Raw genomic sequence first — 23,997 nt, forward strand, 5'->3', positions numbered from 1 at the left:
TGGTTTTGATAAATCTACGTACAGATTCGACTTTGACAGGCTAAAGTTTTTAAGTGAATCGGGGAGTGACACGGAGACAACAGAAAAGTCTCTACCCCAGAATAAATGTTCCGTCTTTAAAAAGTCCTCACAGCATTCATTCCAACAAGCATCAAAATCACATTCTATTTCTGTTGCATCTGTGGGCAAACAAAACGAGCACTGCAATTCTCTTACATCCTTGAAGTCAACATTCTCATTGTGTGTCACTTTCTCATAGGCTAATGAAATTAACTGAATTGAGGAATTTGGGGACAATTTCCAAAAATAGTCATATTCAGGAGCCTCTGTACGCTCTGCCAGAAAATTTAAACCATGTGCCAATTCTCTGTTATTTGTGACCTGCAGGCCGTCTGATGTGGAGATAAGGCAAATTCCTAATCGACACATCAGATCCCGTCCTATCAAGTTCACTGGACACAAAGGGGAATAGAGAAATGAATGTTTGAACGAGTGACCACCGACATCAAAACATTTTAAAGGAGATGTGAAATGCTCCTTCGTTGTCTCCCCAGAAGCTGATAATGAAAATGTGTAACGACCCCCCAGCCGAGGTTTTTTCGTTAGTGCAGAACATTTAATCACTGAATTTGTAGCCCCTGAATCCACCAAAAAATCATTTTTTTCCCCGTTAACGTTCAATTGGTACTCTGGAAATTTAGCTTTAGCTTGACTAATTTTAGAATAGGTACCCTCCGGTACCACTGCACATGCCTCAAGATAGGTGATTGCGTGTGTGAGTTGTGCCAGGTGCATGTTACCCTCTTGCAGGTGTTGTTGTGGGTGTTGTTCCGGTGCGTGTGTCGTTGAGCCAGTCGTCTCTGCTGCGTGCTCGGACCTGCCCCCTTCCGCCCCCGCCAGTCAATCCGACCCCCCATAATGTCCAGGAGCTGGAAGAGTTGCGTTGGCTCGATGCCCCCTGTGGCTCCGTCCTCCTCGAGTTCTGGTGGTGGGTTTGGGTGGGGTCGACCGCTGGGGTAGGCGTCCAGGTCGGTGTCGAGCAGCGCCGCAGAAAGACCGGTCAAATCTGGATAAAGAGAAGGCATAGACGAAGTGATCCGTTCTCCCAGTTGTGGCGGTGTGAGTGTGAGTGCGTGTGTGCGTGGGCGCGCACCAGCCGTGTGTGTGCTGGTGTCTGCTATGCGATAAGGGTTGGCAGCAGTATGTGAATATTGCGGCGGTTTTCGACTCTCTCCTTCTTCCTCACATTCAACCTTCACAGTCAATTGTTTACATAGTCTCTTTCGCTCACGTGACTCAGCTTCCGTCTCCCACACTTTTACCCACTTCTCGTGTTTCCGCACCCACTTAACCGATTCACTTGATACTTTTTTAGATTTTAACAGCTTCTCTTGTGCTTCCTCTAAGTTTGTTTTAAGTTTTGCAATTTGACTCATGCTTAAAGACCCTCCCACTGGGAACCCATATTTTTCAGTCCAAATCGGCAAGCATTCTAAACACTCCGCCCCATACTTGTTTGACATTATCAACATTACTGGTGTCTCAGGAATTTTTACACACTTCGATTGATTTTTCCCCATTTTGTAACCGTACGTTAAGTCAAAATCACACGTCTGTGTTATGCTAAATCGTACCTTCCACTCTTCTTTAGTCTAGGGTCCACCACTCGCTAAGACTATTTTTACCCCAGGCAAAACTAGACTACAAGACAATGTTTAAATTGCTTTAGCTAGTGAAATAAGTGGGCTCTTCTCTGCAGTGGCCTTCTGCCGACTGATTATGGTTATCTCGAGTGTGTTATAAAAAACAAACAATGTCCTCCTACAGACACCAGTAAATGTAACTTTAGCAAAATATCACAAGAAATATTCAAAAACAGATCCGAGAGTAAAACAAAGTACCAAAAAAAATTACAAAAACAGATTAATACCCTATGATTCGACCTAGTTGAGAGAGACAAAAAAAGACTCACCGCGGTGGTTGTTTTCGAATCCGAACGTCGGCGCTCCTCTCCTCCGGGCCGGTGACGCAGGCCTCCCGTCTCAAACCATAGAGAGTGGAGGCTGGAATGTGGTGTTCCAGGTGGCCAGCCCTGCTTCACACGAACCCCGAAAAGATGGACCGCCGCCGAAGGATCCTGTTCGTGACGCCAAAATTGTTACGGCAGTTTCCTGTAAACAATGATCAAGTAAAGAGTAACCAGGCAATAACTTGAAGCAGAAACAGAGTCTCTCGGTCTCTCTCAAAAGGTGGAAGTTTATTCACGTGCACAGTGGATAAACACCCTCACTTTCCCTAAGACAAGTTCATTCTGTCCCTACCTAACTTTACAAGTTACAAAGTACACCTTTTATAGGTGGTAACAAACATAACATAATCACAACCCAAATCAGCTCAAAAAGAGATAGACCAGACTATCACGTCCGTGACGGTTCCAGCTCTCTCTTCAGAGGTTTAATCAAAGACCATTTCCACACTGAATCCGGTCCTGACGCATTAATTGATGATTAAGAGACGCCGGACAGTAGATATTCAGTATAATCAGGACCTCATATTCTTATCCCATCTGCACACAGGAGAACAACAAAGATATTAATTCCGTGACATGTCATGGCCTAAAACAACATTAGAATGACATGACATGACCCATTTTCTGCCATTACAGGATCAAGTAAATATCTCTCTATGGATCATTTTGAAACATATGAAAACACGCTGGCTGTTAATGAATTAGACTTTATTTTATTATGTTTCTTGATTACTTTTTATAAGTACTGATTAAATATGACAATATTGGTCCTATGTAATAATGGACAGAATATTCAGAATATGTTCACTACACCCATTATTCACAACCAGAAATCACAATTATAATGGACAAATCTCAAAGCCATTTTTGAAGTACAATAATTATTTTAATTAATTACGTCTAACTAAATATCCTGCCTTTTTGTGTGCATTACCTGTAGTTTAGATCTGTATAAACGTCTGCACAAATACATGATTCTTGTATTAGTTTGTCACTTCATATTTCAATCTTTTTGCGACTTCATCTTTGTCTTTGGAACTCACCAAGAGTTTGAAAACTGGATACGTCATCATGTAGTGGTGAAAACTCAGCAACAGGTTGAAATTTTCTCCACAATTTGGAATATCAGAGAATCTTCTTCAGGTTTGATGTCTTCAGTGTGGGAAGTATTTTTTTTTTAAATTTAGTAGTAGTTTACGTAGTTTTCTTACATAACTAAAGAACAGGACATAACCTACATTAGTCACAACATTTAAAGAAATACCTACGATTTTGTCCATGTGATACTTTTAATTAGAGAAAGTATTGAAATGCTGAGTATATGTGTTTTATTTAGAATAACAAAGTCAAATTATTTCACACAGACGTTGAGAACTATTAAAGCGTAACATGTTTTGTATTGATTACAGTTCTATAGAAGCAACTTGAACAGATTTTTCTTTAATTTTACTCTTTTGTTTTTCAGAGTCAAAATTATTATTCTACATGTTCATGCAGAACAAACACTTTTCAGCAGTGTCAAAAAAGAAACACTTTTTACTTTTCAGTATAAAGTACCGCACATATATAGTGAAGTGAAAGTAAAAATCTTTATCTCAAAAAGGGAGTTTTAGGGCCCATTATTCATGAACCACAGGGCATTTAATGGCGTGTAACTACCGGTATCTGTAAAGCAGCTCTGGTCTTTGGTGTATGAGTCATCTTTATGTGGCTCATCAATAAAAACTATTTTCATATGGAGATCATATGTCTCAGAAGTGCTTCCACCAAGAGTGGGCCAACCAGTTCCCAACCTATAACATTTGAATTCATAACTGCACATCATGGTTACTTGTGTTAAAATATTACAGTTGGTTTTATTATCTGAGATACAAATTTAAGAAGAAAAATAACAAATCTGAAATAAGGATGGGCGCAAATATCTTTTCTTACAACACACAATTCTGGTTTAGATGCTTTTTTCTGAAGTCAACTCAGTTTTTGACACATTTAAATCCATGAAGAAGAGAGAGCACTGGTTGCATAATAAATTCTAAGTTGATTCTTATTTCAATAATTCTACCCTGGTCACTCCTTGACAGGAAATGAACTATACATTTTAGAAAGTTAGAAAGAAAATGAGAAAGAAAAACGAAAAGTTTAAAATGTTTTGCTTTAGTCCCTCTGTAACTTTGCTCCATACATGTCCTCTCAGAATACAGATCTTTGTTTGGAAATCCAGCACTTGGTTTTGATTAGGAATTCAAAATCATAACCATCAGTGGAATATGATGGAGCAGAAAAATCACACCTTAGCCTGTTTGAGAGAGACCAGAGGGCGCTTCTTATCTAATTTAGAGTAAACATTGCAGAACTACAATAAAAAAAATACAGGAATTTAATGAAGCCCTGAAACTTACAAAATACATGGTGTAAAATTAATGCTTTTCAAATTGTTTAATGAACTAGTTTCTTGGCAGTAATGACAAGGACAAATCGATAAAAGAAAACGTATTGAATATCAATGTTTATTAACCTCTAACCCCTCCATACAGAACTACAGGTAAAAAGCAAAGTACAAATGCATCAAACAGGTGTACAACTCTCAACATTGTCTAGTTGCCCAAATACAAAGGCTGGGTGAATGTGGTGCGGATTTCATGGATCAAGCTCTTGGGCTCATTCAGTTTGTAGAAGGCCAGAAGACCAGCATCATGATCCAAGAAGATTCCAACTCTTTCAACCCGACCTTTTGTCTTCACAGTCAGATATGTCTTATAGTAATGTATCCTAACTATGTAACCATCATCATCATCAAAACACTTAAGTGCCCATATAGACTTTCATGAATATATTTTTTGTCTATGTCCTTTAAGTTACACAAACTGTTATGGAAGAGAAATAGTTCAGATTCATTTCAATGTAACAGCGCCCGGTCAGGGCTGTATTGCCGAGGACTTGAACCTGCTGAGTGAATCGTGATGGGTGCTGGCGATAGCCCTGATGTCTGAGCACATATCTGGCTCTTTCGTTTTGAGAAAATAAATGTATAAAATTGTGTGCCGTCCTTGGGTTCAGCGTGACATCACAAGCATATTGGAGCATGTTGGCTGGTGTAACGCGTGCTTCAGCTGGGTGTTCTATCACTTCCAGTTTGTCGATGACTTCTTTCACAACTGCCGTGACCATACTGGGGAAGGGTAGTTCCATTTTGTCAGGTTCAGCACAGACTGTGGAAAGTGGTGTAGACTTGTGTAAAAACTGGAGAGCGTCGTCAGAGTGTGAAAACAAGTCCTGCTCAGTGAGTTTCCTCTTCATCTCAGTGATTTCTTGTTGCAGTTTGTCCAGAAGTTCATTGACTTTGTGGTCCTCAGCTTGCTGTTGAGATATGATTTGCTTTTTCACTTCACTCAGTCTTTTTTCAATGAGACTGGTCAACTCTTTTTGGCTCCTATCAACATATTCTGTTCCTTTATCAGCGGAATGATTGATAGTATTTAGTCGATATTGAAGGTCATCCACATCATCGTGTACCGACGATGGATAAGGCGCTGGTACAGCTGGCAGCCCGGTGTAAACGCTCTCTCTTCTTTCTCACACTTATTGTGCTTTATCTCCTATATTTTGTAAATATAGTTAGTATATTTTTTCTATGTTACTGTACGATAGGGACACGCGCTGGAATAGTTTTTTAATTCAACTGTTTTTGACTTTTTTCGGCTGGATTTGAGCGTTTTTCGTTGTGTTGTTGTGACGTGAGCTAGCTCCGAGCGAGCCCACCAGCCCCTCCCCCCCGCGCCCTCCGGCCGCGCTAAAGTACGGCGTGTCGTCGGTACACGTTTATATACACGTTTATATACACGTTTATATACACGTTTATATACACGTTTATATACACGTTTATATGAAAGAGGAACTTCACGAACGATCGGGACACGCACTGGAATCGCTTTAAATTAACTTGTTTTGACTTTATTCGGCTGGATTGAGCGTTTTCGTCGTGTTGTTGTGATGTGTTTTGGCTCCGCCCCCCGGCTCCGGCCCCGCCCCCCGGGGCTCCGGCCCCGCCCCCCGGCCTGCGCCGTACCGCGTTTCCACAAAGGAGGAACTCATGAAACAGTCGTCTTACCCGGAGATCGTCACGTTATCCCGTCGCAATACTGACCTAACCTAATACTGATGTGCAATTCTGTCGTATGTGCAATTGCTGTTGGAATTCATGTGCAATTACTGTGAAATTCATGTACAATCTATGTGCTGTCGTGACACATATTCATGTGCAATTACTGTCGGGATCACATGCAATGGTATTTATTTATTTGTCTATGGGAGTTTTTATTTATTTATAGGAGATCTTCTACTGAAAGTGTTTTTCAGACTTCCTATAAGTGATCTGTTCTTCTGTATCTACCTCTGTATCTACCTGCGTTGCACCAATGAAATTTCCCCATGTGGGACAATAAAGGAATATCTTATCTGTCCTTTTGTTATCAATTCTCTGGAGGATTTTCACTTTGAAATCCTCCAACTCTTCCTTCTTTTCCTTCCTCTCTGCTGCAGCCGTCACTGTGTCGTGGTCTTTGTGTTTATCCACAGAGCAGAGGTAACAGATACACTGCTGGTCAGTGCGACAGAACATCTTCATTACCTCAGCGTGTCGAGAGCAGATGTTGTCATGGAGATTCTCAGTGGGCTCCACCAGTTTGTGCTTCTTTAACGCAGCGACGTCATAATGAGGCTGAAGATGCTCTTTACAGTAAGAGACCAGACACTGAAGACAGGATTTTACAGCTTTCACACAGGAAACATCTCCATGAGCAGCAGAGCAGTGTGACACTGGAGCAGCTGGAGGGCCACTCTTCTTAAGTCCCTCCATTAAAAGAGCCAACATGGTGTTTTTCACTAGGACAGGTCTCTGGGTGAAGTTCTGTCTGCACTGAGGGCAGCTGTAGCTCTGCTTACTGACCTCTCCATTCCAGTGAGTGTTAATGCAGCTCATGCAGTAACTGTGTCCACACGGAATAGTGGCTGGATCCTTCAGTAAGTCCAGACAGATGGAACAGCAGAATGCTTCTTGGTCTAACCCCAGTCCTTTTGCAGCCATTTTGCTCAGTATTGACTTCAAAAAGTATGTACGGTTCTCTTGTGTTGTTATCGCCTCTTTTCTATGAGCCGACCAATCACAGACGAGTAAGACCAGGAAGTGTTTTGAAGAGCTCCGCTCTCTTTGGCTGAGAGGGAGGAGGGGCGGGTGTAGTGTATCCATTGGCTGAGCAGGAAGATTTAGAGGGAATAGTTTCATTATTACAGTGAAGATGATATTATGTTTGGTACTTAGATTTGATTTTGTAACTACATGAATTCCTTTGTTTTGAATAACCTTTACGTAAATTATAATAATTATCGTGGCACATGATCCTTTTTTTAACTTGTAAATGTTAAAACATTTATAAGTTAAACAATGGATTGGCCATGTAATGTTTCAGCTTTACATGTTTATCCAAAGAGCACATATTAAATATACACATTCATATTTCATAGTATTCATTTACTATTTCAAAGTATGCACAAAATACTCTTAATTGCAACTTTAGTAACATTTTAGGAGCTTAAACAACTTTCTTTTTTTTCCTTTCTTTATTTTTAAAGAGAGATCCAAAATAGAAATCCACAAATGAAACTTCTAATTATTTGCCATAATAATCTTGTATCTTAAAGTCCTTTCTATTGACAAAAATCGTGTCTTTGGGACTCAATAATGGCACAACCTTCTGAACTTTTTTGGGGGCGGGGGGAAAAAATCACTTCAGTTTATTTATACTTGACAGAGTTGAACTTTGTGCTAAATAAACAGCAAATTCCACTATTCTATCTGATTTTCATGGTAATCACATGACAATTAGAGTTTCACAGAATCTTGCTAACATTCAAAGTGCTCATTAACACATGACAACAGGCTCGTCAACACAACTGTGTCGTTAGAGCCGGCATTAGAATGACAATTTCCCCAGTGAAGTAAGTAAATGTGTGTCTGCTAGAGATGAACACAACTGAAGTGGTCATAATGTGTGTAACGATAGTATCAAACTCCTTTATGAAATAGCATTATTTTCTACAATTAAGACTTTATTAATTATTTCACAAATTGAATTATTTTAAACTGGCTATAATTGAAGTATTTTGGTGGGATTTGAGCATGAGATCAATTTAAGGCCCTTCATTGCCGCTTGATCTATGATGTCAAATGTAAGACACTGGGCTTGACCTGCCATGTGTTCTGTTGAAGTTTGGTAGAATATTTGACCCATTTTACTCCTTTAGTGCTCACTCACAAGTTTCTTTTTAATCTCCAGATAACTGCAGCGCTCTCCTGTTCTGCTGAGTGATCTGTGCTCATCCTGTGAGGGCTGATGGATTTGATGTGTAAAATGAACTGAGTGGTGTTGATCCTGAGCCTTCCTCCTCCTTCAGGTAAACAACAGACCTCGTGATTAATCTGGTCACTTCATGATTAAAGCTGGGGCACAAACTTGAAAAAAGAAAGTAGGTATTTGCGATACCTAATGCGATGAAGAGAGTGTATGTACTTATACTAAGAAAAAAGTTGAAACCCCAGCTTTAGTTTCTTTAAATAAAAGATATGATCAAAAACTGGTAAAAAGAAGAGGGGGAGAACGAAACCCCAGCTTTAATGTGTAATTTTTCCATGATTTATTGTTAACATTATTATTTTATTTGAAATGGGATAGAGCACATTAATCAACATTTCTGTAAATGTGCCTGTATTAACTGTAGTTTAACTTGCAATGTGTAAAATACCAGCTATATACAATAATATAATATATACAAACATGTTAACTTTGACAACCGTAATTATTTTTTACAAGCTATTAAAGTTAACAATACATTTGTTTTAATCATTCTTATTTTCATTCTTTCATGATACCATCATGTAAGTTGGCAAAGCTAATAAAGTATGCAAGAAAACAATACAAGCAATAAGACTGAAAGTAACACCCCACCCCTTCCATTCATGTGGACTGAGCTTTATGCAAATATTCCCTTCTCGTTCTCTCTGATTGGCTCTTGCTCAGATGCTTAAGATAATTATATTTAAAATTTTAGCTTGAACTTTCACAGATTGTTTCCCAGTTTGGCAATTTTAGGTTTAAAATGTTACTTCCTGCTTGTAACTCAGGTCGTGACCATTAAAACTCCTCTAATGTCACGGAAATTATGATTTAACAAATACAAATATATAAGATTTGTTTTTAATTTCCTTTCCTTGCAGTTCAACATTGCGTTTGCACTGTCACATTTCTTAAAATATAACAAGAGGGGAAAGTGTATGTACATCTCAATAGAGAACTGCAAAATGCCATGTTTGGAGGGAGTTCTTTCATAACACTATGTGCACATTGTTCACAGGGAAATGCTGACTGTGGCAGCGGCAGGAGGCCCACTATTACCAGGATTTTGGGACTGTCCTGATGCTCAGAAACATTGGACTGAAATGAACAAAGCTCAGCAGACTGTTTTGACAGACTTTGGACCAGATGAGACTCCTTCTTAGTTTTAAATACGCTGTGATTTTATGTCTTTAAATGTTCTGTGCTACTTGTGTCTTCAGTATTTTGTTTTACTCTCTGGTTTTGTTCTTTATACTGTATTTTATGTGTCCAATTTGTATTTATGTATTATTAGGTCCAAGCACCACAAGCTGGCGAGAGGCCCATTAGGTCCGTAAGGCCGTGCGAAGCATGGCTGCGAAGGCGCGCACAAAGTGGGGGGATGGGGATGACGACCGCTTCCCCATGTAAAACACTCGTTTGCGCAAAGTAGCTCATGAATATGTTCCCAACTCAAGCACGTTCCGTGGATATAAGCATGTAATGCAATTATTGAACATTATTATTGTGCTAATAACACAAAGTGGGCGGAGCCCACTCAAAAATAAAGAAAGTGCCTGTCAGTGACCAGGGACCCACACCATAACGTAGGAAAGCGTGTGCGCTTCCCAAAAATGTATAGTTTATAGGGCTGGGCAAGTTAACGTGTTATTATCGCGTTAACTCATCACTTATTTAATGCGATCAATTATTTTAACGCGCTTTAACGCAGGTTGGATTCCCCTGGTCCGCACCAGTTCTAAAGCCTTGAACAAACCGCTGCGGACGAATCGTGCCCGATGCAGAATTTGAGCGTGTACTTTAGAAAGACAAACGCACCGGACGCGCGTTCTTGACGCGCCGGACTCACGTCCGTAGAATACACTCAGCAGCAGACGTGCGTCCGAGTGGTCCTGCACATGCTCAGTGGAGGAGTTGTGCTGTGTTGCTTTTCTCGTGGTGTAAATGGAGTTTAATGGCAGATCATGGCTTTGGTTTATTAACTTTACAAAGTCAGCTGCTATAGGCGCCAGCCGAGGCAACCCGCGCGGGCCCCGCGCGTCTTTATCAGCTGAAAACGTGAATAATCTGGTGCCTTAGCAACTGGCTTAGTGCAGAGGAGTACAAAAAACACCCAGTTTCAGGAATCTACAAACTTTTCTGGTTCTTTTCAACGCCCTGGCAGTGGCAATAAGCTTTAGTTTTGTGTTTGATAACATTATTTAAGTTAAAATGTACACAATGTATTTATTTGTATTTAACTGGTTAAGTATTTGTTTGCACAACTAATGTTATGGCGCTTTAGTGTCAAGTTCTAAGAATTTACAAACTGTATTGAAGTGTTTTCTGGTTTAGGTACTAAACTGGTTATGCTGCTCCTAAAATGTGTTTTGAGTGTCTAATGTTTAATGAGATTACAATGTTTCTGACTCTGAAGTGGCCTGTTCATCTTTAATGATTGTGGCTCAGGATTTTTTGGCAAGTGAATACTTATTATTATTATATAATACTATTTAACTGCTACTGAATAAAAATGCTGATGCACTTTACACTTCTTTTGAATTCATTTTGAATTTTGCACGTAAAAATGAGATTAATTGTGATTAATCAGGGAAATAATGCGATTAATCTTGATTAAAAATTAAAAATTTGAATCGTTGCCCAGCCCTAATAGTTTATATTTGAAAAATGGGAAATAAAGGACTGGGCAGACATTACCTTGGACATTCAAAATATGGAAAAACTTGAAGAACTATGGACTAAGTGGGATGTTTGGTTGGGTTTAGGTGTGACTTGATTCTTCTTTATTTTATTTCTCACCTGTTGGATGTCTGCTTACTTTGATTTTTGTTTTCTTCTCTCTCTGGTCTTGTTCTTGTTCTATTGTTGTCTTTTGTTGTGTGTGTGTTTGTAAACATGTTAAACTTAAAAAAAGAAAATATTTTAAAAAGAAAAATGGGAAACATTGTTTTCACATTGGAATTTCTTTCTTTCTTCTCGGGACCAACCCCCTATTTTTCACCCAGTGAACCGTGACCAAAAGTCACAAACATTTGCACACCTCTAAAAATTGTGCCTCTCTACATTCTGGCTATTTCCTTTTTCTAAAAGGAAAAAAATGTACAAAAAAATGCATTGAGTGATATTCATTCATTCATTCATTTTCTTTTGCTTTTTCCCTATCAGGATCTCGGGTGACTGGAGCCTATCCCAGTAACTTTGGGCCTTTGGCGGGGTACACCCTGGACAGTGGCCAACTCGTCACAGGGCCAAGCATTGAGTGATAGGAAATAGTTTTTAAAAATCTGATCGTAGAATCATGAAATTTGGCGCAGAGGTTGATGGTGACCAGAGATGTAAAAAATATTATTACGGCAACGCTGTCTGCCCAACCAAATGTTTTTCCAAATGTCGTACTTTTACGAACTCCTCCAAGGGCGTTGAAGCGAAAAAGCTAACATTTTGAGAAAATGGTGTTGGGGAGTGGGACATCAAAAGTTATCCAGACTATTTTGATATCTTTCACGGTGTCTGTGCGGTGAAGCCACAAATTCTAGCTAGAATTTCAGACATTTCCCAAATTTTAAATTTGCTGCCGTTTGAGCTCACAAAGTCCGAATTGCGTCAAATTTGAATCAGTTGTTAAACCCTTTGCCCTTAACCTACTTAAAAGGAAAGCCCTACAGAGTGAAATGAATGCATCAGATTCAGCAGTAGGTGTAATAAAAGGAAAATTCCTCTTGCGTTGCTGGGCGGCATGGTGAGGGCCGATCATTGCCGCTTGCGGCTATATTTATTATTGTTATTATTATTTATTTATTTATTCTCTTTCCAAAATGTAAAACAGACACACACACAAAAAAAAGAAACAGAACCAGACCAGAGAGAACATACTTTTTTTTTTTAAAGAAAGAGCGAAAGAAAAGAAATCCAAAGAAAAGAAAATTACATCACACAAAATCCAAAATTAACGTCCCATTTAGTACAAAGTCGGTCAAATTTGTCAATTTTCAAACAAAGTCCAAGTGTGTTTTTCCCATTTGTCGTATGTCAATTATAATGTCAGTCCAGTTCTTGAGCTGAGCAGTTTGTGTCATCCAAAAGTATTTCAAAGAGCTCCATTTATTGTGTCCATGGCAGGAGTTTTGAGGCCCAAAGACAAAGTTCTGAGTGAGATGATATTTTAGAGCCACGGGACAGTCCCAGAATCAACATTTAGCATTTGCCTGTGAATAGTGAGCACTTGTGTCTAATTTCTATAACTCTATATATTACGTTTCAGTGATCGTCTTCCCCCAGCTCACAGAACTCTGCATAGGCCCCTTGATACCCTCCAAACCACAGTCCTGCGTACAGTGGCCGCGTGAACACAGTTTGAACTTTATGCAGCAGCGTCACTGTGTCCGAAACGCTGTAAAACGCCAGCACCCCCTCTCCGTGGTCCAGGTACACCCCTATCCTCGACGTCCAGGGGCCCGAAATGGCAGTTTTGACCGCCTTGTGTATGAACTTGTAACTACTGCTGGTGTTACACTCCAGCGCCCACGACTTGTCATTAAACCCAAAAGCCACGTCCGTCATGGGGCCCACTCTGGCGACGTCCTTGTACGCCACGGCAACCGTCACGCGCTTCTTCCTCCACTCCACCTCAAAATAACTCCGCCCGCCGTCTCTCAGACATTCCTTGCTCAGCACCTGGCGCCAGCGTCGAAATCTGTCCGGGTGGTTGGGATATGTCGTTTCTTCTCGCATCAACGTAGCTCTTCTGTCGTCTTCGGACAAAGCCAGCTGGGCGTTCATCGTGTCTGGGTCCAGCGTAACGTGGCACGCAAATTGTGTCAGCTGAGCCCTGCTCGATGGCTCTATTCCGAGTCCTTTTGCAGACATTTTGTTCAGTTCTGACTTCGGTAGTTTTCCCTGTTTTGTGTTGTTTGCACTACCTGCCCGTAGTCTATGTGCCTGCCTCTTTTTCTTTCCCTTTCCCTTGCACCAACCAATCACAGACAAGCAACACCAGGAAGTGTTCGGGAAGCGCTCCAACCTCTTTGGCTGAGGGGGAGGACATAGTTTACGTTTGAATCCATGAGCAGCATTTGAGCAGAAGTTTGACACTGCGACGAGTTGGCCACTGTCCAGGATGTACCCCGCCTAAAGCCCGAAGTCACTGGGATAGGCTCCAGTCACCCGCGACCCCGAAAGGGAACAAGCGGTAGAAAATGGATGGATGGATGGATTTTAAAGTTTCTAATAGATCCATGATTATAACAAACAAATGCACATGTGCTAATTTTCTCCACATACTTTTCAAATTTGGAATATCAGAAAATCCTCTTATGGTTTGATGTCTTCAGTGTGGAAATTATTTTTGTTACATAACTAAAGAACAGGACATAACGTACATTAGTCACAAGATTACAAAACACCTATGATGTTGTCCATGTAATAGTTTTTTTTTAATTAGCGAAAGTATTGAAATACCCAGTAGAAGTGTTTTATTTAGAATAACAAAATCAAATGATTTCACACAGACTTTGAGAACTATTAAAACATCAAATGTTTTGTATTGCTTACAGTTCTACAGTAAGTAAGTAACTTGAACATATTTTTACACATACTTTTGTTTGTTAAGAATTATTACTCTAAATGTTAATGCAGGATGCCACCATAAAAGTGTGAAAAAGGAAACGCTTTTTACTTTTCAGTCCAGTTCCAAAAAATATAATGGAGTATAATATATAAAGTACCGGAACAGATAACACTCACAAATATGGTGAAGTAAAAAGTCAGAATGATCAAATTCCTAAAGGTACAGTACTTTTACTCTGGTACTTTATTATTTTTCACCACTGGTTGTCTTCCAAAACATACATGTCAAATATTTAAGTCGATACAGTTGCAAGAAAATTTATTTTACCCTAATTTAATTTATTCATATTTTTGCGTATATTACACTTAAAGGCATAATGGACGATTTTTTTGGCCCAAATCTGAGTCTTATTTCCTCGTGGCGTGGACTGCCGATTAGTCCTGCCACGTATCAATCATAAAACGCACCTACCGCTCACCTGCAGCCACGTTTTCGCGTGTCTAAGCGCATTGATCTATCATAATATAGTTCCCTCAGTGTACGGGACAAAATGAAGACGAGAAAGACAGTTCGAGCTGACTCATTAGAGACTGAAATCTAAGGGAGACGAGAGATGCGATGTGATCCGTCGCGCTAATAAACAAACGCACGTGTGTGTTGTATCGGTCCTCAAATTCTCGAATCGCCGAAAAATCGCCTTTAAACAATGGACTGGCCATGGAATTTTTCAGGGTTACATGTTGATTCAAACAGCAAATGTTAATTGTACACATTCATATTTCATAGTATTCATTTAGTATTTCAAAGTTAACTAACAGTGGTGGAAAAAGGTCTGACAATGTGTACAATTACATGGCTAAAATACTCAAAGTAAGTACTGCTGCCAAACTTGCACTTGAGTAAAAGTATTAAGTATGCACAAAATACTCTTAATTGCAATTTTAGTAACATTTTAGGAGCTTAAACAACTTTTTTTGAAAGAGAGATCCAAAATAGAAATCCACAAATGAAACTAATTATTTGCCATAATAATCTTGTATCTTAAAGTCCTTTCTATTGAAAAAAATCGTGTCTTTGGGACTCAATAATGGCACAACCTTCTGAAGGTTTTTTGGGGCGGGGGGAAAAAATCACTTCAGTTTATTTATACTTGACAGAGTTGAACTTTGTGCTAAATAAACAGCAAATTCCACTATTGTATTTATTGTAACCCACAACCAGAATCCTATACTTTTGGTCAATGACAATGACAGTGGTCGATGACAGTGACAAAAGCATTTGTAATTAGTTACTTTCAAACAATGATCAAGAGCCAAAGTATTATGAAATTTGTGTAAATTCAAACCTTGTGTCTCTTTTAGTTCTACTACAGTCATTTTGTCATTGCTGTTGTTTTGGTGGAAACTGGACTAAAAAGAGAATGATTTTCATGGTAATCACATGACAATTAGAGTTTCACAGAATCTTGCTAACATTCAAAGTGCTCATTAACACATGACAACAGGCTCGTCAACACAACTGTGTCGTTAGAGCCGGCATTAGAATGACAATTTCCCCAGTGAAGTAAGTAAATGTGTGTCTGCTAGAGATGAACACAACTGAAGTGGTCATAATGTGTGTAACGATAGTATCAAACTCCTTTATGAAATAGCATTATTTTCTACAATTAAGACTTTATTAATTATTTCACAAATTGAATTATTTTAAACTGGCTATAATTGAAGTATTTTGGTGGGATTTGAGCATGAGATCAATTTAAGGCCCTTCATTGCCGCTTGATCTATGATGTCAAATGTAAGACACTGGGCTTGACCTGCCATGTGTTCTGTTGAAGTTTGGTAGAATATTTGACCCATTTTACTCCTTTAGTGCTCACTCACAAGTTTCTTTTTAATCTCCAGATAACTGCAGCGCTCTCCTGTTCTGCTGAGTGATCTGTGCTCATCCTGTGAGGGCTGATGGATTTGATGTGTAAAATGAACTGAGTGGTGTTGATCCTGAGCCTTCCTCCTCCTTCAGGTAAACAACAGACCTCGTGATTAATCTGGTCACTTCATGATTAAAGCTGGGGCACAAACTTGAAAAAAGAAAGTAGGTATTTGCGATACCTAATGCGATGAAGAGAGTGTATGTACTTATACTAAGAAAAAAGTTGAAACCCCAGCTTTAGTTTCTTTAAATAAAAGATATGATCAAAAACTGGTAAAAAGAAGAGGGGGAGAACGAAACCCCAGCTTTAATGTGTAATTTTTCCATGATTTATTGTTAACATTATTATTTTATTTGAAATGGGATAGAGCACATTAATCAACATTTCTGTAAATGTGCCTGTATTAACTGTAGTTTAACTTGCAATGTGTAAAATACCAGCTATATACAATAATATAATATATACAAACATGTTAACTTTGACAACCGTAATTATTTTTTACAAGCTATTAAAGTTAACAATACATTTGTTTTAATCATTCTTATTTTCATTCTTTCATGATACCATCATGTAAGTTGGCAAAGCTAATAAAGTATGCAAGAAAACAATACAAGCAATAAGACTGAAAGTAACACCCCACCCCTTCCATTCATGTGGACTGAGCTTTATGCAAATATTCCCTTCTCGTTCTCTCTGATTGGCTCTTGCTCAGATGGTGGGTGTAAGAGGTGGATAAATACAGACTCAGTATCACCACAAATCGCATCAGAAACAGTCTCAGAGGAAATGGCAGAGAGAGCACTTCACCTCGACCAAGAGACGTTCAACTGTTCCATCTGTCTGGACTTACTGAAGGATCCAGTCACTATTCCGTGTGGACACAGTTACTGCATGAGCTGCATTAACACTCACTGGAATGGAGAAGTGTGCAAGGAAAGCTACAGCTGCCCTCAGTGCAGACACCACTTCACCTGGAGGCCCATCCTGCAGAAAAACACCATGTTGGCTGCACTGATGGAAGAGTTCAGTAGAATTCCACTGCCTGCTCCAGTGTCACACTGCTCTGCTGCTCATGGAGATGTTTCCTGTGATTTGTGCTCCGAGAACAAAGTGAAAGCTGTAAAATCCTGTCTTCAGTGTCTGGTCTCTTACTGTAAAGAGCATCTTCAGCCTCATTATGACGTCGCTGCATTAAAGAAGCACAAACTGATGGAGCCCACTGAGAATCTCCATGACAACATCTGCTCTCGACACGCTGAGATAATGAAGATGTTCTGTCGCACTGACCAGCAGTGTATCTGTTACCTCTGCTCTGTGGATGAACACAAAGACCACGACACTGTGTTGGCTGTGACCAGAAGACATGAAATGCAAAGAGATCTGGAAGAGAGTCTCCAGAAAACCCGTCAAAGGATTCAGGAAAAACAGAACCAGGTGGATTTACTGCAGAGCCAGGCAGATAACGTTATCCGCTGTGGTAATACAGCTGTGGGGGAGACAGACCGCGCTTTTACACAGATCTCTCTTCTGATGGAGAGAATCAGGGCAGAAGCAAAGAAACACATTCGATCTCAACAAGAAGCAGAAGAGCACAGAGTCAAAGAGCTGCAGGACAAAGTGCAACAGGAGATCATCGAGCTGAAGACCAAGTACAAGGAGCTGGAGAAGCTCTCACACACTGAGGACCACAGTGGCTTTATTCTCTCGTTTCCATCTTTGTCTAAAGTCAGTGAAGCTTCTGACCTTTCTGACAGTGAGACAAGACCATTGTTGTTCTTAGATGTGGTTCAAACTGCAGTAGCTGAACTTAGGGAGAAACTGCGGGACACTTCTGCTCTCAGTCATGATGAACAGGACACAGAAGAAGATGCAGAGGACGGCGCTGTTGTTGGTCGGACTGAGGATGATGAGATGACTTCAAGATTGGATTTGTTATCATATGCTCAGAGTGTAACACTGGATCCAAACACAGTCCACTCTCAGCTGTCACTGAGTGTGGACAATAACATTGTGAGATATATGAGCTCTGAGCAGGAGCACCCTGAGCACCCCGACAGGTTTACTGAATTTGCTCAGGTTCTGACCAAAGACACTCTGACTGGCCGCTGTTACATGGAAGTGAAAGGAAGGTGTGATGACTACTTTTCTGTTGTTGTGGCCTACAAGGACATCAGGAGAAAAGGACCATCTGATCAATGCAGTTTTGGTAACAACACCAAGTCTTGGGCTCTAGATTGCTACAATGATGGTTATGTATTTTGGCACAACAAAGTAAGCACTACTTTTACAGCCACACCTTCAAACAAAATAGGAATCTATGTGGATTACAATGCTGGACTTTTGTCCTTTTACAGTGTTTGTCAGACAGTGTCTCTCATCCACACAGTTCAGAGCACATTCACTCAGCCTCTGCTGGCAGGGATTTGGCTCAAAGATGTTGCAGACTGTGCTGAGATCTGCGACATTTCCCACCGTTAGAACAGCAGGTGATTGATTTTATTTTTTAACAAGCAAGCTTTGATCTAAATAAAATGTTTTTTAAAACGTAAATGTTTTGTATTGTTTTCACTTTGTCTGATTTTAAAGAGACATTTGTAGTAACAAAACAATATTATTGATGCTAGAAAAAATACATGAATAACTTTGAGGCTATTTCAGACAGTTATATGTTTTACTTAAACTCTTTACACCTGTTTGAATATTAGTTTTTAGGCTCTACAGAGTTTCCAGTCAGTGTTAATGTTTCTCTGTGTTCGCTACAATCTGCTGTAATCTCTGTCTGTCACTTTGTAACTGAGGAAAGCAGAGTCAGTGTAAACGGAATGATCTCACCACATTCCAAATACCATATTGCCCTGAAAGCAAATGGCACATATCATAAACAATCTGATATTGATCTATTCATCAAACCAGGAGGAGCAATAAAAACATAACATATCAGCTTGATTTTTGTTGTTATGAATAGGAACAGCCCATAGCCCACAATTTTAATCTTGCTCTGCTAAATATGTAGTAAAAGTAAGTCATAAAACATTTACATCAAGCACATACTTACAATAAAACATAAACATAAGTGCTCTCATCAAACATCCTAACATATGTTATGCTTCATTTCAGCGCCACCTACTGTCACGTTGTGTTTAACAGTTCAGTACAGCTGAAGTAGTGGTGCTCAGAATAAAAAAAATAGCTACTTAACTGCCATTGTAAATAAACCCAATTCACTAACAAGGATTTTACTTTTACAACACAGCATGGATACACCAACAGTGACATGAGGAATCTAAAGTATTTAAAGCTGTTAATGAGTCTAAGGACAGTGGGAACAGCATTTCTTTTGGTGAGAGGTCCTGGTCCCCTCTGCCCGAGGGGAGGGTCAGCACTGACGTCTGAACACAACAACTGGCTGTCTGTCATAAACTATAACATCAACATTTCAAGGCAAGTTTGAGTTTAATTTAGTTGTTTATTACAACTGAGGATGATAAATGTAAGCTTCTTATTGATTTTATACACTATATGGACTATAAGACTCTCTGGTAAAGTGAGGCTTTAATATAATCCTTCAATTACAACTATGAACAGGATAGTGGCCTACACACTAATATTTTTGGTATGCTGGAAATGTTATTTTACTCTAACACAGTTAAGATAATTGTATTTAAAATTTAGCTTGAACTTTTACAGATTGTATCAAAGATTGGCAATTTTGAGTTTTAAAATGTTACTTCCAAAAAAATATGTTCTAAAACTCAAACTCAAGCTGCCAAAACTACAAATGATCAGCAGAAAATGAATGACTTCTAAATATATATTGTTTTGTTTTAGTGCTTGAATATTCTTATTTTAGGATCAGTTATTGTTAAAATTTCAGATGGAGGGCAAGGGACAGTATAACTATGGGAGGTTTAGTTTTTAAATAAATATCAAGAGAAGTTGTTGGGTACACAAATTAATCTTATGACTGCTTTGGTTGTTTGTCAGCTATATTGAAGTCTGTATGATTGAGGCACCACGTTTGAACGCATAATTAAATAACTGAATTTATGACAGTATCATGTACATACGGCCAGTAATTACAGAGATATTGATCTTAAACCAGCTTTTTCTTTTTTTTTAAAGTAGCATTTTTTAAACTATGTTCTTAACATAATGAAATTCTGTTACGTAATAATTTAAATTTTGCCAAAAGTTCCTTTAATAGTTAGTTTGGACAAAACTGGGATCTTTTGTATATCATTTGAGTTGTTTGGAGCTGTGTGGTCATCTTAAAATAAAGTGGTGTTATTCTTATAATTGTACCATGAAAATCCACCAAAATCCACCAAAACAACAGCAATGACAAAATGAATGTAGTAGAACTAAAAGAGACACAAGGTTTGAATTTACACAAGTTTCATAATACTTTATATCTTGATCATTGTTGGAAAGTAACTAATTACAAATGCTCTTGTCACTGTCATTGTCATTGAACAAAAATATGGGATTCGGGTTGTGGGTTACAATAAATACAATAGTGGAATTTGCTGTTTATCTAGCACAACGGGTCAGAGTTTAGTGACCTGTTTGGACCTCACTTGGACAACATGGTGTGTTTGTCTTGAATCCCACATCAAGAAGCAAAGATGTTTTGCAGAAATGCTAAATCATAAACATGTCTGTGTGATCCCTCATTCATCCAGGAGTGTTTCGTTGTTTTCACCTGGACTTATTTTTAGAAAAAACAAAATGTTTTGTTTCTCATCCAAGAGTCCATATTCTCTTCACTTAGAATGGCTACTTTAGTCTAATTGGAGATGACACAATAAAAGACAGAAACGTTGAGTAATCTCCGAAACAAGTGTGTACAGTGAGACATTCTATGGAGAAACCCAGTCTATCACACCTTTTCTTTTCAAACATAAATAGGTGAAATAGTTTTTGTCTTGGTCAACGTGATTAGTTTGACTTCACTGTATGAAGCAGGTAAATATTTCCTGGTTTATTTTTTAGTTTTACATCTTTCAGTTTCATGGTTCATAAGTTTAGTTCATAGTTTTAAGTAACTGGGTTTTAGAATGAGACATTACAGAATCAGAAAAGGTTTTCCATCATCAGTGAACAAAATTCACAGGCTTCGGTGACACTAGATATATTAACTATTTTAAACTAGCTTGAATACGGAAAAAAGTCCTCAAAATGTTGTAAACAGGAAATTTAACCCCATGAATATTTGCATATTGAAGATGAATATCCATCTCAAACAAAATAAGGCCTAGCAACAAACCAGACTGACAATATATTTGGGCGTGTCTTTGGGAGGTATGACACTTTCCACCAATCAGCTTCGTCCTTGTAATCTTTGGAGCCAATCAGATTTCACCTCTCAGTATTTGAACTCGCACAGCGTCGCGTCCTTAGATTCACGGTTGTTGTTTACATATGAAAATCTCACTTTGAACGCAAACACCGCTCGTTTTAAAGCTTCATTCTGGGATTTTGTCTCCAAACACTGTTGAGAACATGACATCTCTCGAGATGCGCGCTCTGGTGAGTAGAAAAGGGTTTATTTCTTGCATATAAATGTTTTTCCTGTAATGCTCCGTGTGTGATGCTAATGTTAGCTCATCCCGTTAAACTCTGGACTGAGTCATCCTCAAACGTGACAAATGCAAACTGAAGCTGCTTCCGAACATTCAGAGCACAAACATAGGAACTCTTTGTTGTTCGACACCATTACTATTCTTGGTTTTAAAGAAATACTTTAAGAATTATAATTTTATTTTTGAAGATTCTGGAAATCAGGGATGAGACTAAAATTTTGGTTCTCGCTTTTAGTCTAGCCATTCTCCCTTCCATTCATCAACTGGTTGATTAGACCTCAAAATGGCCTGTGAGTTAGATTTTTATGAAATTTTACCCAGATAGTCATTTAAGGATGTCCTGGTGGAGAATATTTACAGACAAATTGTACACACTTCCCCTGTCTGATTCCTGCTGTCTTCATAATAAAACCCTCTCGGTTCATGGCATGTTTTAGTCTGTCTAGTCCAGTCAATTTATTCCAGCTGTTAACTACTGTGTTTCTGTATATTTTGAGCCCCAAAACTAACTCACTGTAAGGCTGCATGTAAATTCATAAATCTTTTCCCCCGTTTGACAGAAGCTACAATAATTCTGCATTTCGCACATCCTTTTTGGACCAATGTAAAGGTGGCCAAATGTCTCATTTGTGAATAAAATTGTTTGTTCTCAGCCTGGAGCCACAGAAAACCCTGTGCGTTTGGGCAAAGCTGCTGCCGCGGCGCCGAGGAGAGCAGCGCTGGGTGAAATCACCAACTTCAACACCGCAGCCGTCAACACAAAGGTTAGTCCTGGTCCTAAGGTGAACGACATGACGCTCTGAGCTTTAGCTGGAGCTTTTCTCAGCGCTCAGCTTTTTGTGTGACCACAGCATTATACTCTTGTCTGTGCAGAGAGGAGCCACTAAATCCAAACCTGCTGCTGTCGCACTGAAGACTAAGCGGCCTGAGGTCCAGCCTCAAGTTCCGGAGGTCCCAGCGGCCACTGTGGCCCCCGAGGTCCTGCAGCAGCTGGATGTGTCTCTAAAGGAGGAGAGCGAGCTGTGCCAGGCCTTCTCTGAGGTGCTGCTCACAGTGGAGGATGTGGATGAACAGGACGGCGACCTTCCTCAGCTGTGTTCCCATTACGTCAAAGACATCTACAGATATCTGCACGAGCTGGAGCAGCAGCAGGTCGTGCGGCCGCACTACATGCAGGGCTACGAGATCACAGGCCGCATGAGGGCGCTGCTCGTGGATTGGCTGGTCCAGGTGCATTCCAGGTTCCAGCTGCTGCAGGAGACTCTGTACCTGACTGTGGCTGTGCTCGACCGCTTTCTGCAGGTGAGCGTCTGCGCTCGGCTGTGTCCGCTGGATGTGCTAATGCTGACGTAAGCTTCTGCTCCAGGTACAGCCGGTGTCTCGCAAGAAGCTGCAGCTGGCCGGGGTGACGGCCATGCTGGTGGCCTGTAAGTTTGAGGAGATGTTCGCTCCGGCGGTGGGAGACTTCGCCTACATCACAGACAATGCCTTCAGCAAAGCCCAGATCCTGGAGATGGAGCAGCTGCTGCTGCGGAGCATCAAGTTCCAGCTTGGAGGCCCTCTGCCCCTGCACTTCCTCCGGAGAGCGTCCAAAGTGGCCAGTGTGAGTGAGGGAGTGATTGCTTGTGTTTGTGCTAAGGTCTAGACGGTCTCTGCTCCTCTGTTCTCAGTCTGATGTGGAGCGACACACTCTGGCCAAATACCTGATGGAGCTGACGTTGCTGGACTATGACATGGTTCACTTTCGTCCGTCTGAGATTGCGGCTGCAGCGCTGTGTCTGTCCCAGCTGCTGCTCAAAGAGCTGCCCTGGGTCTGTTCTTTCTTTGACTTGTAAATGGGGGGGGAGGAATTGGCTTTGCTTTTTTTTGTAAATGTTATCTGCTTGTTGTGGATGCCAAGCCTGTCACCATGGTAACGGTAAACCTGTTTAATTGGTTTGCTGTTTGTAGCTACACGGTGGTGTCAAATATAGATTGTTTACTGACCAGTGGTGTCCTCCTCAGTCGCCCACGCAGCAGCACTACTCCACGTACGACGAGGCGCACCTCAGGCCCATCGTGCAGCTCATCGCCAAGAACGTGGTCCAGGTCAACGACGGCAATGGAAAATTCAAAGTGAGTCTTTCTTGCGCTCATTAAGGGTCAGCGTTTAATGACCTTTGCCTCTGTTTCAGGCGGTGAAGAACAAGTACTCGAGCAGTAAACTGATGAAGGTGGCCCTGATCCCTCAGCTCAGCTCGGCTGTGGTCAGGAACATGGCGGCCGCAGTGGACGACTCTCACTGACCAACCACTGGAGCCAAAACTATTCTGCACTTTATTTGTAAGCCTTTTAACTTTTTAAAATCAACTCTTTTAAAGCTTGATACTTTTTTATAAAAAGGTGAATTTCTTAGAATTTTGAATAATTTATTACTCTTAAGTTCTACCTCCGGTTGTGAAGTGTTAAAGTTGTAGTTTGAAAGATTTTAAATAAAAGTACTTAAATGTATGCTTTGTGAG

General features: G+C 40.0%; 3 protein-coding genes across 5 annotated transcripts; 2 read left to right on the forward strand and 1 right to left on the reverse strand.

Annotated features, from left to right (window-relative positions):
* Nucleotides 1-4,623: 4,623 nt before the first annotated feature.
* LOC140355851 (E3 ubiquitin/ISG15 ligase TRIM25-like) lies at nucleotides 4,624-7,136 on the reverse strand. The gene is made up of 3 exons (XM_072440492.1): nucleotides 6,479-7,136; nucleotides 4,882-5,532; nucleotides 4,624-4,802 (listed from the first exon to the last, which is right to left on the reverse strand). Exons 1-3 carry the CDS (start codon nucleotides 7,110-7,112, stop codon nucleotides 4,624-4,626), a joined length of 1,464 nt encoding a protein of 487 aa, XP_072296593.1. The 5' UTR covers nucleotides 7,113-7,136.
* A 9,564-nt stretch (nucleotides 7,137-16,700) lies between these two features.
* On the forward strand, nucleotides 16,701-18,392 carry LOC140355852 (E3 ubiquitin/ISG15 ligase TRIM25-like). Its single transcript, XM_072440493.1, has one exon. It carries the CDS (start codon nucleotides 16,701-16,703, stop codon nucleotides 18,390-18,392), a length of 1,692 nt encoding a protein of 563 aa, XP_072296594.1.
* A 2,952-nt stretch (nucleotides 18,393-21,344) lies between these two features.
* Nucleotides 21,345-23,787, forward strand: LOC140356645 (G2/mitotic-specific cyclin-B2-like). Of its 3 annotated transcripts, none has more exons than XM_072441782.1 (7): nucleotides 21,345-21,443; nucleotides 22,150-22,260; nucleotides 22,370-22,804; nucleotides 22,851-23,099; nucleotides 23,167-23,307; nucleotides 23,501-23,611; nucleotides 23,671-23,787. In XM_072441782.1, exons 1-7 carry the CDS (start codon nucleotides 21,417-21,419, stop codon nucleotides 23,779-23,781), a joined length of 1,185 nt encoding a protein of 394 aa, XP_072297883.1. In that variant the 5' UTR covers nucleotides 21,345-21,416; the 3' UTR covers nucleotides 23,782-23,787. The 3 variants fall into 3 exon arrangements, with proteins under 3 accessions (XP_072297883.1, XP_072297884.1, XP_072297886.1); XM_072441783.1 differs by having other exon boundaries at nucleotides 22,370-22,798; nucleotides 22,863-23,099; XM_072441785.1 differs by lacking the exon at nucleotides 23,167-23,307.
* The last annotated feature ends 210 nt before the right edge of the window (nucleotides 23,788-23,997 follow it).

The sequence above is a fragment of the Eucyclogobius newberryi genome, unplaced genomic scaffold, assembly GCF_026437365.1.
Source record: "Eucyclogobius newberryi isolate DKJ021-1_F unplaced genomic scaffold, fEucNew1.0.hap1 SCAF_12, whole genome shotgun sequence".
Lineage (NCBI taxonomy): Eukaryota > Metazoa > Chordata > Actinopteri > Gobiiformes > Gobiidae > Eucyclogobius > Eucyclogobius newberryi.